The sequence below is a fragment of the Siniperca chuatsi genome, linkage group LG24 (genome assembly GCF_020085105.1).
Source record: "Siniperca chuatsi isolate FFG_IHB_CAS linkage group LG24, ASM2008510v1, whole genome shotgun sequence".
NCBI lineage: Eukaryota > Metazoa > Chordata > Actinopteri > Centrarchiformes > Sinipercidae > Siniperca > Siniperca chuatsi.
Genome location: NC_058065.1, coordinates 7,228,868 through 7,247,085, shown reverse-complemented (window position 1 = coordinate 7,247,085; position 18,218 = coordinate 7,228,868). Strand labels below are relative to the sequence as shown.

The window sequence follows — 18,218 nt, the reverse complement described above, 5'->3', positions numbered from 1 at the left end:
TCACCGTACACTTTTGTCTTTCGATACATTCACTCTTAAATGATGAATAGTTCCGACATTTTGGGAAATACAGATGGATGAGAAGATCAATACCAGAGCCAACAGCCGGTTATCTTAGCTTAGCACAAAGACTGGAAACAGGGGATAACAGCTAGCCTGGCTCTGTCCAAAGGGGCCTACCAGCACCTCTAAAGCTCACTAATTAACACGTTATCTTGTTTGTTTAATCCATACAAAAAAGTCTTGCTGTCACTGTAAGGTTGCCAGGCAACCAGCTGAGATTACAGGAATTGACTGTGCGTAGCCAAGAAATAGTCCCGACGCGTAACCTCCGGTAAAACCACAACTTTTTGTATTTCACACTGCTGAGCTAAGCTAACCAGCTGTAGCTTCATATTTAACGTCCAGTTATGAGAGTGGTGTCAATCTTCTCATCTAACTCTCGGCCATAAAGCAAATAAGCACATTTTCCAGTATGTCAGACTACTCCTTTAGTCATGCCTGCATACTCCACCACTCTGGTGGTCTCTACTTCCTAATATAGATATTACAAACTGATGGTATATCATGTGGAGAATGATTCCTTTAATGTGATAATAAAAGGCGATAATGCAGTGAGTTGCTCCCCATGGAGAACTTCCCTTTTCACCCTTGTTAAGAGAGGTGGATGCTTGTTTGACAAAAAGGGTTTGGGGGCTTGAACAAATCTGAAGAATATTTTCACCTCATTTTCACCTCACATGTTCACTATCCACAAATTGTCTGTGCAAATGCAGGCATTGTCCAAATGTTTAGTCTATTGCATTTTATTTTTCATTTTGCTTTCCGAACACGTACAAGACACCCTTCCTTCCTCTCTTCTCCTTTCCTGGTGGATTCCACGCAATGGAGCAAAACAAATGACTTCAGGAACAAGTGCTTTGCTCTTGTGCTTTGCTTTTGCTGATTCTGTATGTTGAACAGATTTATTATAAGCTGCTGTGACAGTATTGAAGTTGTGGATCTTTTTGCAACACCAAATTAATCAAGCATTTAGTCGTAGTTATAGCTTTCTCCTCTTACCAATGTTCTTCCATGGCAATCACATTATTTAGAGACCATGTGGTTCAGACCCTTCACTTTAATGATTAAACCAAAACTGTTTCGTGTCTGCGGTCATCTTTGGCTTTTGGAAACCACAGTAAAGACACGGGTCCTCTTGTGAAGTGCTCTCTCTCGGTTTAGGATTTTAGTGCAACTGGCCCAAGAACTGAGCAGCAGGATTCACACTTTGCCTCCACACTGAGATTTGGATGCATTCAGTGAGCGCAAATGTGTTCCTGCCTTGCTAGACTTGGCACGGCTGCTCATACATGTGTCACAGGCCTAACCTCCTCTGGTCTCAGCCCTCGCTCTCACTAATATACTTTTACAGGGTTTTCCTTGGCAGGGGACTGGGGACCGTCTTGCTTTGGTGTCCAAACTAAACAGAGAAGCGTCACGGGGAGGACAGATGGTTCAGGACGGCACGCAAAAAGTCAAACTAAATAACGTCACACCAAAGACATTCTTCTGCTAAACGGTGCTCTCTAACCTTGACACTAATGTTTTAACAGATGTTAGCCCTCTATTGCATGAATTATACTTAACTATTTTTTTTGTTGTAAGATTTGTGTCTTCTGATAAACCCAGCCCACCCACATGTTTTGCCTCAGGACAAGAACCAAGAAAAATATGACTTCTGTGGAGCAAATATTAGGTGAAAACCAGCAACATTTGAAAAGTTATATTGGAAAATGCATATAGTCCCTCGTTTCGTTATGTAACAATTTAGTTTGTCTTTTTCATAAATATTTTATGAACCTTTGAAATATAAAGCAAGTATACTATATGTTAATGGATACATGTTTTTCTCTCCTGGTTCTTATTTCCACCCTACACTTTGCAAAATGCTGTTTGTACCATCATAAACGGTAAATATGTATCATTCTTGGTTTAAGGAATATCTAATTCTATGGAGACCAAGAATGTGTGGTTTCTGTGCATTGGCTGTAGTGGTGAAACCTACATAACTGCCTCTCAAAGCTGTTTGTGGGATCCATTCCCCCTCACTGTCACGGCCCTCAAGCTCGCTGTCCTCACCATCAGCAGGAAAAGACCCCAACCACTTAATCAGTACCTGTGTTGATTATTGCCAGTGAGTATTATAGCAAAAACATTGGCCTGAGTGCTCATATTTCATCAAAATACACCTATCATTAATGAAAATTTTCACCTCTGAATAAAATGTCATTAAACCAACAATTACGCTTCTTTAGAGACTCATGCACATGCCTGCACTGTGCCACATGTGGCTCTGCTTTCTTAAAGGGTGTTATGAGCCCAAAATGCAACATTACCCGCACATCATCTCCTCATTTGATTAATCAGAAACATGTCATCAGATATTACAATATGTAAGAATTTAAATATTTATTAATGGGAGAGCAAGACGGTCAACAAGACTTAGTTGCTTCAGAGCAATGTTGTGCAGTGGAGGGTTAAGGTCCATAGCACTGCCCCCTAGTGATGGCTTACACTAAATGCACCATAGCAAAAAAGAATTGGTACATTTCATAATGTAGCAGAAGTACCATCAATTATTGTCAGTTTTTGTGCATTATAGCACTAGTATATAGTTTCAAGACTACTATAAGCTATTATTATTAGGCCTATACTAAACGACATGAGGCTACTGATACATTAAAACTGTGTATGCCTATTTTGTAAATAGGAAAAATGTTGGTCAATTCATAAGTGCCTAAATAGAGAGGGAAGTTTATCCAGCCACAAGGCGAAAGACATGAGCAATTTGTATATAATCCATGACCCACAATTCCTCGGGCCAGGATCCCGGCTGTCTGCTTGGACTCCTTCCGTAAACAAGATCTGATTTCTGAAATTGACGCATTTGAGGTAATGTTCCCATGCCTCGATTCTGAAAATCAGTTCACGGTTCCAGGTTTGGCAAACACAAGCAGAGAAACTCGGAGGAACGCTGAGCCACAGAGAAGAAAACAGAAATAATGCAGGAATAACAGGGGAACAAAAATAAGGTGATGAACTCTGCAGCCAAAACTAAACCCATACTAGAATAAACTCATTGCTCATAATAAGTTTGCAGAAGAGGTAAGTTGACTTTATTGATATTAGACAATTAAACTTAATGGCAGGATATGGATCCACGATTCCCACCCTGTGCTTGTATTACTTTGGTCTTGGCCGGGTGTGTTTCTTAACCGTCAGACAAATATCTCACCAATCAGAGATGTGTGTGTTTTACTATATTCGTGGGGTCCAAAAATTGGGAGTCCACTATACTTGTGGGGTCCCAACAGCTTTGTGGGGCCAAAATGCTGGACCCCACAAGTTTAAAAGGGCTGTTTGAGGGTAAAGTCTTGGTTTTAGGGTTACAATTAGTTTAAGGTTAGGGTAAGAGTTGGTGTTAGACACTTAGTTGTGATGGTTAAGGGAAGGGCTAGGGAATGCATTATGTCAATGATGGGTCCCCATGAAGATAGTGCCACAAGGCTGTGTGTGTAAAAAAAAAGAAAAAAAAAAAAAAAAAAAAAAAAAAAAGGGAAATCCCTCTTCACGTTCTGGGGATTACAGTCAGACTGAAACTGAGCCTCCCAGATTGCAGGAAAAGTCAAGGATCGAGACCCAAGGTGGAAAAACATAACAGAACTTCAGCTGTTAAGATAGATGTTACATCGGTTGTCAAGACTGTGGCCATTTGAGAAGCAAATCCTAGCAAATGACGAACAAATTTGACCGTCAGTTCAAACTTAATTTGTAACTTAAGAAGGTGCCTCGAAACATTCCAACTGTCAGCACAATTTCTTCTTACTCCAGACTCACGGATAGTGAACGTGGGGTGTTTTTCCTTCTTCCCCAGCTCAGACCGATTGATTGGGAGTTAAAGATTAACAACGTTTCACCCAAATTCCTGCTCATCCACCCAAGAATTACTGGAAGGAAACTGCAGTGATTCAGCAACGCTTGTGACTCTTTTCCAATTGTGACAGTAAAACAGAGATGAGATGTGAAAATGTCCGCCGGCTCTTACAGAAAGTGGGTTTAGCTTCACAAGTTTACAGAAATCAAAGGATTCACACCATTAACAAGTACCAATCTACGATTACATTTTACTAATCTACAGAAAACTTCATTAAACATGCTTAAGAGTTAGAGAGCCATTTGTGACATGTGCTGCAGGGGTCAAGTTGTAAAAATAGCGTGAAGGAATTTCATTTTTAACCACAAATCAGACATCACATTTAATTCAGTTGTGATGAGGGTTTGGGCTTCAGGCTCCTGTGATGGCAAGCATCCACTCTTAAAAAAAAAAAAAAAAAGAAAAAAAAAGGTGTCTTTGATTTATAATTGTCATATTTTTACTTTATTGTACACTTAGTGGAAACAGCTTAGCATCAGCTTCAAAGCATCATGCACCAAACATGAAAGTGAAGTTCCATTTTATTTTTTCCCATAAAAAAAACAAAAACAAAAAAAAAAAGCCAACAGATTTTTAAAATTATATATAAAACATTAAAAAAAAAGAAATTAAAAAACCAAACACATTGTTAGAATTAAAAATTTTGACCTGATGATGGCACTAAATAAAAAGTAAAAAAAGATCTGCAAAGTTATTAGTTCATCCTGAGGACATGGTCAATTGTTGAGACATTTCATTCAAAAATCACTAATGTCAACCTCAAGGTGGCGCTAGAGGAAAAGTCCGAGGATCACCAAAGTTGTAAGGATTCATTCTCTAGGAACCAATTTTATGGCAATACATCTAATAGTTGGTGAGATATTTCAGTCTGGACCAAAGTGGTGGACTGACCATCATTGCCATCTCTAGAGCCACACCTAATGTAATCTAGTAAGACCTAAAAAAGGAGGTGTGGTGTCAGCAGTCTGCATCAACTACCACTAAAGTGCTCTTGAGAAAAACAATGCCAGTGGAGCTGCTCAACAGTCAAACACATTCACCTCCTGCTGGCTATCCTCTTGGATCTCCTCAGACCAGCGTTTGGTGCCTCCTCAACAGCATCGTCTGCAGCTTTCTGTCTGCTGCGCGAGGGGGCCGCCTGCTGTGATGTGGACTGAGCTTCCCCAGTTTTCACTTTACTTTGATTTTTCAGTTGTGAAGCTACGGTCTGTGTGGTCGCAGGAGGCTTTCTTCTCCCTCTTGCAGCGAGTACGGACTTTTGTGGATTTGATTGTTGCTCCTCGACTTTCTTCTGTGGCTCTTTGGCTGCTTTTACTGACTTTGTCAGCCTCTCTGCCGCAGCTCTAGACTTCTGTTTTGTCGTCAAAGTTTCACTTGTGTTCTTATTTGCATGCTCATCTTTCACAGTGGTCTGACTGTCTGTTTTATTGTCTGTGTGTTTACTCTTTGTTGATTTACTCTGGTTTGTTGTGTCTTGCAACTTCTCAGTAGATTTAACAGCCTTTTTTCTTTCCTTTCCTCGACGTTTCACCATGCTTTTAGTGGCTTGTAGTTCCTCTGAGGTATCTGCTTCTTCTGCCTTCACCTGGATTTCTGGTGCTTCTTGGGAGTTGATCTGCATCTCAAGAGCTTTAATGGCTTCCTGTGAAACCATATTTTTTCTTTAGAGTACAGTAAATCCTCAAAAGCTTTCAGTTACTGGATGCAAAATTGTTTTTAACCAACTCTGCCAAGTGTTTAGACTAAAAATGTATGGGTATAGCTAAGATCAAATCAGGTGCTCACCTCTTGTTGTGCAAGTTCAGATTTCAGGTCAGATAACTGGCTCATCAGCCCCTGTATCTTCAGCTGAAAGCCGATAAATAGTCAAGTATCACTAATCAGATAAATAAATAAAATGTTACACAAATTGGAGCCTCTTACCTGTTCACTGGCAATTTGTTTTTCAAGCTGCCCTCTCTCTTTGGCCTCTCTCTCCCTCCTGTGTTTGAGGAGTCCTTGTTAGTATTTTACCCTATATTTTGCTTGGAGATTAAATGTTACAAAATGTACAGTGTAGATGGACAATATTTTCTCTGCATTCATGAGAAACTGATGGACAAATTGAACCCAAGAAGCAATCAATAAGCAATCAGTGTAGTGAAAAGGACAATGAAGTTCTGGGGCTTGCTGCGTTAAAAAAAATAAATGTTGCTGTTTGCTATCAAATTGCGTGTGTTTGAGCTTCCCACGAGCGCATGAATACACCACAATAGAAGACTACACACCCATCTGTTCAAGGTATTGTTGTAATTCAAGAACTTGAAAATTCAAACTGAGCTCCACAGGAGTTTCTTAAAAAGGAAGGGTATGACATTTTATGAAATGTTTATTTGCTGAGAGTTAGCTAAGATTGATGCCACGTTCTGTACATTAAATATACAGCTTCCGCTACCAGCCTGTTAGCTTAGCACAAAGATTGGAAACACCATAAAACCACAACAAGTCATTTTCCTCTTTGGTTTTTTTTAATAAAACAAACAAGATAAAATGTGAATTAGCTTTAGAGGGGCTGATAGGTGAATTTTGTTACCTTTTGGACAGAACCAGGAGTTTCCCCTCGTGTCCACTCTTTATGCTATGCTAAGCTAACTGGCTGCAGCTTCATATTTACCGTACAGACATGAATGGTATAGATCTTCTCATTTATCTCTTGGCTTTGCTCTTGACAGTCGACTTTTTACTTTAAGCTAGTTTTAAGCATCCTTTTGTTTATTCTTCCTACTGTACTGAATAGAAACCAAATCGCTAATTGGAGGGTAAAAAAGCAAAAACCTTAAGAACCATAGTATGCTTTGGAAAATGGTTGGCAGTAGTACAAAAACAAAATAGTCTAATACATTAGTAAACACTGGCATGATCCTTTAAAGTGTTATACTGACCGGCTTCAGTGACTCAAGATGTGGGCACACAGCTTACTTGTTTGCCACCATCTTCTCCATCCGAGTAAGTTCAATCCTTTTCTCATGCATGGCTCTTTGGAGGTTCTCTTTCGTCACCATGGCCAGAAGAGACTTGTCGTCTAGGTCTATTATCTCGGTCAACGGCAGTTTTGAGGTCATTTTGAGGACCACCTTTACCCACTCAGTGAGCTCCTCACAGGATGGGAACTGATAGAAAAAACAGCTTTAGCAGGTTTTTTTTTTAATTTTTATTTTCTTTCCAACTACATTTCAAGTGCAAGGAAACTGCACGCTTTTCACACAAGTTTATGATTAGTGAATATATTGGTATGTGCTATGTTTTCAGGTTAATAAAGAAAAAAAATGCTGCAGGCTCAGTGGGCTTGTGTTTGAAGTTGTGGAGCCAATCTGCCTCTTAACCTTTGAGGTCATCAGCTCCCACGTCGTTTGTGAATTTCCACCGTTATCTAACAGACTGTAAATGCCAGAGGAATGATCTCAAAGAATCCATCATCATAACTTCACATTTATACCATCGTGACCTTGAAGGGAAAGCAATTTTTGGAAAATAATGCCATTTCAGGGGCAATATAAAATCCTCGTAAAAATGCCTTTACCAGACACAGGCTTGAACATTCAGAGAGTTATTATGATGGTAAAAAGGTCAGATGTGCACTTGCATCAGCTATAGAACTACAAGGAATCATGAAGTGGTTGCTCTTTGAAATGAAAACATTTGAAACCGAGAGTTAATATATTTTTTTTATGCCAAATTTACATCATTGAAAAGTTGACATTTTGGAGATAAGGTTTTCACTTGCGTGCACAAGAGAAAAACTGTCTTGTAGTCATGAGTTTTGTTGTCTTCGTCACCTTCCTGGTTTACTGTAATTCAAAAAGAGACCCACCTTTTTGAGTTCAGCCTGTGCTTTCTCCCTGGAAGCATGCACCAGCTCTGCGGTCATCGTTTCCTTCTTTAACAACCTCTGCACCTCTTCCAGGTCTCTCTGAGGACAGTCAGAATATGCCATTGCATCAGCACACTGCCATCTTAATAAAAAAAAAAAAAAAAAACTATACAACAATGATTGCAATAAAAGTTGCAAATGAAGAACATGATTGTAATCAAGCAGCATCAGAGTGTGAGAAAGCCAGACATACCTGGAGTTTTTTTATAAGTTTCTCTTCTTTCATCTTTTTAATAAACTCCAAGTCAGTTGGTGTCAGTTGATAACCCTTCATCCCTTTCAGCATGGAGTTAGGGTCATTTGGTTCAAAAATGTGTTCTGAGCAGACAATGAGGAAAACATTTTGTGCAGGAAAAAGCCAGTACAGCAACCAAGTAAGAGGTACATCATAAAGATAAAATAACTGCAATTAAAACTGTAGCTTTACAAGCTTTCACTATCATAGAACCAAAAATGTCATGTCATTTTCCTGCTGAATGAGGCACAATGAGTAACTGACTTCTGTTCAACATCAGTTCAACATTCAATGAATGCTTTTATTCCCTGTGTGATTTGCAAGGGAGCTTTAAAAGCAGTATACAGAATCATACAAAACAAACGGACTATACTCTACAGATCACTGGGTACCTGTTTTTGTCTCCGCAGTGTTGAAATCAAACGTCCTGTTTTGGTTGTTATCTTGACCTTTAGCACCTGCCTGTTGATGAAGTAAGATAACATGTGATTACAATAAGATACAGTTTGATAAAGAGGGCAGTGAAATAACACACAATCTCTGCATGTACCTCCATATTCTGCGGGGGTTCCTCCCACTCCTCATTCGGATCATCGTTACAAAAATCCAGGTGTCTCTTAACATCCATCAAAGGAGGGGTTCTGGGGAGCTGTCGACCTGATGGGATGTAATTCCCTGTATGACCGCTGTCTCTCAAAATATCAAAATATCTGTCCGTCATATCTGCTTGACTTTGCCCCTTTAAAAACACATTAAAAAGAAACAGGCAAGAAGCTGTATGTCCTGCATACAAATCGTTCCAGTTCTGCTGTTTCTTTCCACCACACTCCCTTTTGTCCAAACAGGTGTAGTTGCTGTGATTTAATAATCACTGCATCGTTTTCACCTGTGGCTCAAAGTTGGCTGATTACTCCATTTGACCAGTAGATGGCGACAGATTCTTTTAGTTTTGAAGCACAGGTAAAAGTTATTGAAAGTTTTTATTTGAGATAACAAATAGCAAATTTTATAAATTTGTACTTTTTGCATACTTTCAATACTTTCAACAGTTAAAAGAAAAATTACCATTTTTTAAAAATATGTATAATACTGCATCAGTACTTCTACTACTACTATTGCTACTACTGTGTGTGTGTATATATTATATATATATATATATATATATAAACAATGAAAAAATTAAATATAAATGTGACCAAACTGCGATTTGATTATTCTCAAGTATCAAGTACTGTACAATTTTGAAGTGCTTTACAATACTTCCATTTTGGGTTATTTCAAACTTCTACTTTACTACATTTTAGAGGCAAATATTATACTTTATACAGTACTCCACTACCATTTTCTTGACAGATTAGACAGCTATAGTTACTAGTTACTCTGCACATTTAGATTGTACATTAAAAAATATGATACATGAGTATTTTAAAAACTTTTTTACATGTTAAACTACCCACAACCCACTAAACACAATACATATTCAGACAATTCGGAATTCAGGACTTTAACTTGTAATTGAGGATTTTCAGATTTTACTAGTTACTTTTACTTAATTAAAGGAAATTAAATACAGAAGGAATCATATTAACACTGTCAGATATAGGGATATACTTGTGGCTCCATTAAGAGCTCAATTTAATTAAAGTAACAGTGGTGTAATCACCATCCAATTCTAAATAAGAAGCTGTTTTGTGTTTGATTTTCTTTCTTACAACCATAGTTATGTCACACGGTTTCACATATGCTTGAAAAATATGTGTTAAAATGCTTTAACTGCACAAGACAGACAGATAGACAGGCAGGTGTGCAGACAGAGAGATGGACCCTGATACAAAATAGCCAGATATAGCCAACCAAAACCCTGTCTATCTTTAAACTGAGCTGGTGGTGTCACACTGCCAGTCCCACATGTTTGTGGAGCTCCAGGAACTCTAGAGGAGAGTGCTGAGTCGTAAATACCTCTGTTTTTAAACTGCCCGCTCCCATAATGCCGAGGGAGAGAGGAAGGAGGAAGAGGTCAGAGAGGGTGTGTATCTGTGTGTGTGATAAATTGGTGCTTTATGAGACTGACTTGGCATAGCCAAGTGGAAAACATTTGCATGGTTTTACATTACAGCTAACAAATCATTCCTCAATAAAAATTAAATTCAAAATGACTTTCCTCATCTTCTTCATACCGACAATTCCTCTCTGGTGTAAGTATCTCTTTCTACCATGTATATGTGTTTTCACTGGAAGGAAATGTTAAGCAGGTGGTACACTGTTACTGAAAACTTGTTTTAACAGCAGTGTCCTTGTAGATTAAGTAAAATGTGTGTTTATCTTAAAATCACTCACGTTCTTGACCTTGTGGACACATCAAAATTTTATATAACACTTTGTCTGAAAGAACTTCACAAAACACACTATTATTTCCCAGAATTCAATTCATTTGATAGCTTAGCAACCATAGCTAGGTACGAGAGGCCTGTCAAATGTTAGATTCCTCCTTATGTTGAAATGGGGCTTAATTCAGAGGGTTGTGTCTTTTTTTCCCAAAACTAAAAACACAAGAGCAAAAGTGAGAGGAATAGATTAAACTGTGTGTTTTTCTGTTCTAATGTAACCTGTAATTGTTAGCATGCCCAGCTAACTAGCATACTACAGTGACCTAGTGTTACTTCCAAGGCCAAAGAGCCCATAATTAGCTAACTACATTAGTTTGTGGGGTTACAGGTTACGTAAATAAAAACCCCGTACACGACTAGCACACCCACTGTGTAATATTTCCCTACTGTGTGGAAATCAGTCCTTGATGCTTTTAGCGTTTTGGCTAATGTTAGCAGCTCTGTCCTGCTCTTTATTAAAACTGCACAAGTTTATAGTCCAGCAACCACAGCCAATGTTGCCAGAGAAAGTTGAACCCACATGCTTTAAAAATAAAAATCTTAAATGACCCCAAAGCACTTTTGCAGTACAGACACATAAACAAACACACTCAAACCCCACTTTCATTGACATCAAAAGCCTCCCAGACATCATTAAGACTATCACAGTCTCTTTCTGAAAGCCTGTACACACATGCAATGACACATAACAAATCCACACCGACCATTGTGTTCTGTAAAAGCTCTCCGGTGCCTAGAGAAGTGTCCCAAAAAGGCCATTTCCAGCTGCTCCGACATGAACCAGCCAAGCAGATATGTCGTAAAGGGACTGATAAAACAGCACCCTGGTGGCTATGGGTGTAAGACAGAGTGAGAATTGGACAGAGACAGGTGTTCTGACTTATTCCGAGACTAATGGAAAATGGGTTAGTGCCGTTACTATAAGGAAGATGGAGTTTTTAGCCTTTTATCCACAAGAAACAAAAGAAATGATGTAATTTACTGCAGTTCAGCATGGAGAGTTGGCATGGGACTGCTGAAAGTGTTTGTGTCCACGTCTTAGTTCAGTAAAAGAGCAAATTGTGGCACGTGTTGCATATGAAAATAAACTGCACTGCAGGATGTAGGCCCCGACAGGTGATTGGGAAAGATCAAATACTTACTGAAATATGAGCAGTGTTTAGAACAATGGTTCCCAACCTCTTTGACTTGTGACCCCTTAAAACAAAGCAATGTCTACTTGTGATCATCACTGGTCACGTACTGTATGTCTACCAGTTGTGACAAGTTCAACAATCCTTTATTTTACCTTTAGAACCCCGGAGCAGTAAAATAATCTTTTAATTGACTAGAAAATAGCAACAATGAGAGGAAAGTTTGTTTCCTCCTCTGTTAATCAGCTCGTAACCCCTCAGATTTATCTCCTGACCCCACGTAGGTAACCACTGGTTTAGATGATGATGTAACTCGCTGGCTCTTGAAACTCCTATGATAAAAATTAAGATTCTGCAGCTGCATGGCCCCATTCTCATTTCCTGTTTATTCAGAAACCACTTTTGGTGGGCAGACATTTAAACAGCTGCTGTGATTTTCAAGATAAATAATAGGAAACAAAGGCAGATGCCTAGTTGTTTTCATCTGCTGAGGAAGATTATTCAATATGATCAAAAGCTCCAGTACAGCTACTGATTGGACCTTGTGGTGAGACTGTTAAATCAACTGCTGTTTCCAAGGTCAAGAATGAACTTTCAAGTTCAACTATACTATTATTCCTCTCTGGATCCATTTCGGACAGCCACAATTAATTGATCAAATACAGGAGGATGGAGGCATGAGATTGATTTTTGAGTTACAGTAGTCTAGACGAGATGAAATAAAAGCAAGAATGACCTTTTTTTAATCAACATGCGATAAAAATGACTTCATTTTTGATACATTTCTGAGTTGAAGGAAGCAGGCGACTGACTGAATATGGTAGTGAATGAACAGAATGAGAGTAAAGTAACAAGATACACACACGTGCACATACACGTGCAATACATATGTCCAAATACTAAACACACACACACACACACTCACAACCATCTGCGAGTGATGAAAGATGGCTAGTTGGAAACTTCTTGGCCTGCACTTTCTGTCGTGCTGCTCTCAGAGCTGTCAGTGAGGTTAATTTTGTGATGTTTGTGATTAGTGTCAAGTGTAAAGATACTGCACGCTTCAGACCAGCCTGGGACTTACACTGTAAAATGTCTGGACTTGACAATAATGTGTGTTTTGTGCATGTGCTCAAATTCCCAGTAATGTGGCCTCAGTCATTTGTCTAATCTCAGGTCTAGTCTCAGTCTCGTTGTTTATATCCACATACGAAAGATCGATTTTTGCCCAAATTCAGTTTCCCTTCTCCCAAACAAACCTTCCCACACAAACTGTCCTCTCTGAGCTCAGGTGTGTTTATCTGCTTTCAGGTACTGCTTTTACTTGTATCTTTCACTACATTAGATATGAAATTTCACCACGCATGCATGTAGTTGCATTATATACATAAGTGCATACTTAAGTTACTTCACATAGCTTTTAAAATGCTTGACAGAGCTGCAGATGAAATATATTAGCACATTTATCCCCAAGCTGTAAACCTTATCCATCAGTGGACTATAAATACAGACAGAAATATATAAATTCACTCCCACTTTGGCTGATTTTGGGGGTGTGTGTTGTATAAACACAAAATCCATGATCAGTCACACTCCATAATCACTCAGTGTTGGTTATAAGGCAGTATACTAACAAAACAACATTAACATGGTTGCTCATTAAGACTAGACTGCCCATAATGTGGATGCCATCTATGATTAAGACACCACTCATAAAGTCCTCCTTAAATATCCCGAATTTGTGTTTTGTCTGCAGGGAAATGTAATTAGTTGAGGCTGTGAAATACTGTTGTGTATTGCATTGATTCACTGAGTGGGAAATAAAAATCACGGCTCTACTGAGGTTAAGATCAGCCATAAATACCATCCATGCACACTCTACTCTGCAAATCCTTGTTATTCTGGGTTTAGAGAACATTTCCTCTTTTTTTCTGCTTCCTGCAGTCAAGTTTTCTCATCTGATAAAGAAACTCCTTAACTCCATAAAAGTCCTCCTCCATGATTTCAGCAGTTTTTCATCTTAGGAGCTCTACTGAGAGTGAAAAACGTCTGTGAATAGCTTTTATCTTTATTGGAATCTACTCTTAATATTGTGGGAAAATGCAAAATTATAGCACGAGCAGTATGGGCTATAATCACTATAGAATTACAACAGAGTATATTCATTATGCCAAGAGTGAAGGTGTCAGAATAAAACCCTGCATACTCTTGGCCTTCTGTGGCTTTTTATTATCTCTTCTATTGTAAAGTTTCACACACACACACACACACACACACACACACACTATACAGCAATTTTATATATATATCGCTAGAGAGCTTTGCAAACCCTCATACACCATTTGTTACATTTTCTTTAATTTGCTGATATAATGTCTTTGAATTACATACTTGCGGTTTCAAGCAAGTAGAGTCAGCCGTCTGTTTGAGTTTATGACAATCGTATCCAATGTGTTTTTTTAACATTGAGGCAAATTTTTTGCGTAGGTGTGCGCTCCATTTCATTACAGCTGCAGTCAGAACAGCTGAGTCACTTCCCATGTTCCACTGTAGGCTGAAAAACCCATGTTTCTTAATAGTGTACTGCACTCACTGCACATTTAATCTTCAAGCCTTAAATGTAAACTGCTGAAGAGACACGAGATGCATGTCTGATACTCTGGATTACAAACTCATAAAATTAGAGAGAAAATATTTGACAACCTCAGATCAGTGAGTAGGAGAGCTTCAACAATTAGTCAATCAGGAAAAATGTATCTGTAGCTATTTTTATTATTGAGTAATCGTTTCTGGCCTTTTTTTAAGCAAAGTGACGTACAAATGATAATAAATAGTCATTAGTTGCAGCCCTAGTGTGTAGCAGTGACCAGTGCTTTACTGTAGGGTGAAGTGAAAAGTCAGAAAAAATTAGCTTATTGCTAAAAATAATTGCTAGTTCCACTTCTCGAATGTGCTGAGAAAATCCAGGGAAGAATAAGTAAAAACGGAACAAACTTATATTTTCCTTTCTCCAACAACTCTCACAAACTCACACATCAAAACTGATATAGGGGGAGCTTATAGCGTGTAAAAGAGTAATTATAAAGATAGAACATAGACTTTCATGCCACTGCCACTGCCACACACACACACACACACACACCTGGGTAAATGAAGGTGAAAGAAAAGAGAGTTGGCCCGGGAGATTAATGGCAGCATGTCAAGGAGAGGAACCACTGACAGCTGGAGGACTCTGGCTGAGTCTTGACACAGTTTAGGTCACACACACACACACCAACACATAAAGAAACACACATTCACACATATCCACAGGTCATTCCATATTTGGTTACCTTAGTCTGATATTTTTCTTGTCCAAAAAAAATCTGACTTTGACTAGAAAACTAATTCATTTAAAAGCAGTTTATTTTAGCTCTGCATGCCATCTAAAGCTGAACAATGCCCATAATTCTATTATGGCTCTGACGTCTGCAGAGAGAAAGATGCTGCCTGTGACTCAACAGTATGTGACCCTCCTGCCTCAGACTGCATCAGAAAAGCAACCCAGTTTTTTAAACCAGCACAGCAGTCTGCACTTAAAGTGTTGGGTCCCTATTTTTGGTGCAACCCCACCCCACTCCAAGGTGAAAAAAATAATCTTGAAGGGGTTTTGTTAAAGGGGAACTCCACCGATTTTACACATCGAAGACTGTTTACAGGTCTTAGGGAGCACTACTGCATATGTGAGTTGTATAAAGCCTTAGGCTCCAGAGGGAGCTGCGCCAAATATGATAAATTGCCTTAAGTGTTGTCATTTGAGTCAGTGTCGGTTGACTACAAGTCTGAAAATGAAAATAATCTGGAGGTGTGGAGTTAGAAAGAAGTGAGATCACCAGACCTCTTTAGCCCGCTCCTCATCTCTGCTTGAGGCTAGTGGCTCGAGGCTACATTAGCCGCTACTAGCTTAACACACCCAAATCTCTGATGGAACTGTGGGTGGTCCAGCTGCATTGTGGGTATTGTAGGCGCCAGGTTTTGAAGAAGAACGTGTGGAATGAAAAAGACGATATCTCTGGTTCCGCTGCATCAAATTTTGTTTTTATTTTAAACTGTCCAGTGTGACACCGACAATGTTATAGGAGTACGATGCTAAATTGTTGAATCACTCTTTTAATATCAAAAATGATCGAAAACGACCAAGAACATGATCATGATGCATCACTTAGACAATCACATGGATCAGATACATTAGTTTTTCTGACATAGTATTTATGTGACATATCATATTTTGTCCAAAGCTCCTTTAAAGAGCACGACTGCTAACAGTCTGACTGCAGGGTAAAAGGAATGCATAACGTAGCCAATTTTGGTGCCATTTTTGCTTTAATTTTCCCACAAAATAACTAAATAAAATATGCCCCCACCCTCGCTCTCTCTCTCCTCAGGGACAGTCACAGACTCCCAAGGGCTCAGTCTTCTGTCAAGGGCCATATGGTACCGTCAGAGCTCCGTGTGTGCTTGCGTCTGTGTGTGTGTGTGTGCTGGAGAGGGAGGGCAGCCGTGGCTCAAGGTGTCAGAAGGGAGGGTGGTTTAAATTTAACTGCAACAAGGCTGATATCTGCATGGCAGGTCGTGTCTCTCCTCTGCTCTCTCTTCCTCACACACACACACACACACACACACACACACACAGTCTGTCTTCACAGTCCCCAGCCACAGACATCATCACACACACAGCAGCTCCTTCAGTTTGTCAGGAGACGCTCCTCTTCCTTCTCTTCTTCTCCTCTTCTCCCACCTAACAGACCACCTGGATTGTACGAGAGGCCAGCTGAGGACACGACAGAGGAGAGAAAAGGGGACGCTCACCGTCGGGAAGGGCAAACATTCACACTGAGGATAACGCGTCATCTGAGCCGGCAGGCTGAAGGCACAGCCAGTGGCACTGCAGAGGCACAACAGCACAGTGGGATAAAGCTTCACTGCAAGAGGTAAGAGGCTGTGTGTTGTGTGTGTGTGTGTGTTACAGGGGATGTGTTGTGTTGTTGTGTACATGCTCAAACCCTGACAGACCCAATATTAATCTCCTTCATTTTGCAAATGCATCATTGTGTTTTAGGGTTCGTCAGCATTTTAGAATATCACCTGTCATGTAGAAATAAAAAAATATTGAAATCCTTGGCAAAAGTAAAGCGATATGTGTAATATATTTCTTTTAAAAAACACAGCTGTTTAGCAAATATTGTACATGCTATTCATTAACAAGGCATTTCATTAAAGACTTTATATTATTCTGTATTTCTGCAAAGATACAGCCCCATTTTACAGTTTGCTGTGGACAACAGCTTAAAGTACAGATGCACCGAAATGTCTAACTTAGTGGATTTACAGAACACTTGAGAGAGGGATGAGCGGGATGTAATCTGCATTGTGGCAGCTTTTCTGCAAGGTTGTTGCTAATTAGACAGATACAGAGATTAGAAGAAGAAGAGAGACTTTCAGAGGCTATGGGGGGTCACAGGGAATGACTGCTGATCTTGATTTAATTTAACCGGATTGAATTTACTCTAATTGGATTGAATTTATTTGGCCAGAAGACAAAAGATCTAAACTACGAAGTTTATTTATCTTTTGTTTGCACGTAACTGTTCATTTTTGCTGAAAAAGATGCTTTTGACCTCAAAGTCATACTTTTACATTAAATCACCAATGCTTTTCAATTGAATTTGCTGACGAGGGCAAAACATGATATCGCCCTGGCGGTGGTAACGCACCCCGTGGACAATTTGCCCACCACATCAAAGCTGCGGTGATCCTTCATCCGCTCCCGTGCAGTGATACTGTCTTGAGTGGACGCTGGTGTCGCACGACAGGTTGTATTGGTTCCAGGGAATTTCCAAAGGGCAGCGTGTCCATTAGAACCCGCCGCAGTGTCATACAGTATCTAAGAGCAGGAAGGACGGGTGAGGGTGGGAGGAGAGGGAGGGGGTCAAGTTACCAGGCCTGCACTCGTGTCTCAGTTTGGACACATAGTAAGGGGAGTGGGAGAGAGGGAGAGACAACCGTAAAATGTCAGGAAGATAAAGCATTTTTAATTGTGAAACTCAGACATAGACGTTATTATTTAACACTTTGGCTTAAAAAAAATTACCAAAGCTATTATCACATGCTCAGACAGGATGTCCTGCGCTGGCATCCATAGTTTGATGATGTGTAGGTATGTGGTGAGAGAGAGATGTTACCAAGAAAAAGGATTAGCATGGCTCTCAAAGATCATCACCATGCTTTAAGGTTTGCGGTTACTCACAGGTTATGAATAAAGAAAGTTTATAGTTGCATTTATAGTTACGTATAAAACTGACATTTAATACTACAATAAACATAAAATGAATTGACACGTGTTGAAGGATTCCTCCAAGACTCACAAATCTCCCTCCTGTGAGTAAATATTTGGGCGGACAGAAGGACACCCCAGCATGCTCCAGATGCAGCTTTAAAAGGCTTGGGGGTTTGGCATGTGACTAGAAGTGACAGGTTAATCTGTTTATGTACGTACGATAGCGGGACAGCGAGCCACGGCCTTCTGCTGCTGGTAATC

The 18,218-nt window shown here is 39.6% G+C and overlaps 3 protein-coding genes across 3 annotated transcripts in view; 1 reads left to right on the top strand and 2 right to left on the bottom strand.

Moving 5' to 3' along the window:
• Positions 1-4,097: 4,097 nt before the first annotated feature.
• On the bottom strand, positions 4,098-8,966 carry si:dkeyp-34c12.1 (uncharacterized protein LOC570187 homolog). Its single transcript, XM_044188574.1, has 8 exons — positions 8,672-8,966; positions 8,514-8,583; positions 8,080-8,204; positions 7,827-7,925; positions 6,935-7,125; positions 5,900-5,957; positions 5,762-5,824; positions 4,098-5,618 (listed from the first exon to the last, which is right to left on the bottom strand). Exons 1-8 carry the CDS (start codon positions 8,840-8,842, stop codon positions 5,013-5,015), a joined length of 1,383 nt encoding a protein of 460 aa, XP_044044509.1. The 5' UTR covers positions 8,843-8,966; the 3' UTR covers positions 4,098-5,012.
• Positions 8,967-15,692: 6,726 nt separating this feature from the next.
• The window catches only part of LOC122872385 (epithelial cell-transforming sequence 2 oncogene-like), an 86,936-nt gene continuing 84,410 nt past the window's right edge, over positions 15,693-18,218 (bottom strand). The window contains exon 22 of the mRNA XM_044188568.1: positions 15,693-16,451. The gene's annotated coding sequence lies outside the window, so the exon portion shown is untranslated. The remainder of the gene's footprint in view (positions 16,452-18,218) is intronic.
• Positions 16,451-18,218, top strand: part of filip1l (filamin A interacting protein 1-like) — a 74,451-nt gene continuing 72,683 nt past the window's right edge. Inside the window, exon 1 of the mRNA XM_044188561.1 lies at positions 16,451-16,611. The gene's annotated coding sequence lies outside the window, so the exon portion shown is untranslated. The remainder of the gene's footprint in view (positions 16,612-18,218) is intronic.

What these genes read in the sequence shown, in the direction of transcription:
- si:dkeyp-34c12.1 (XM_044188574.1), bottom strand. Translation starts at nt 8,842, where the DNA reads ATGACGGACAGATATTTTGATATTTTGAGAGACAGCGGTCATACAGGG. An exon ending in AACCCCCGCAGAATATGGAG is followed by an intron (nt 8,584 to 8,671) that starts GTACATGCAGAG and finishes CTTCATCAACAG; the next exon opens with GCAGGTGCTAAAGGTCAAGA. An exon ending in AACTTATAAAAAAACTCCAG is followed by an intron (nt 7,926 to 8,079) that starts GTATGTCTGGCT and finishes GACTGTCCTCAG; the next exon opens with AGAGACCTGGAAGAGGTGCA.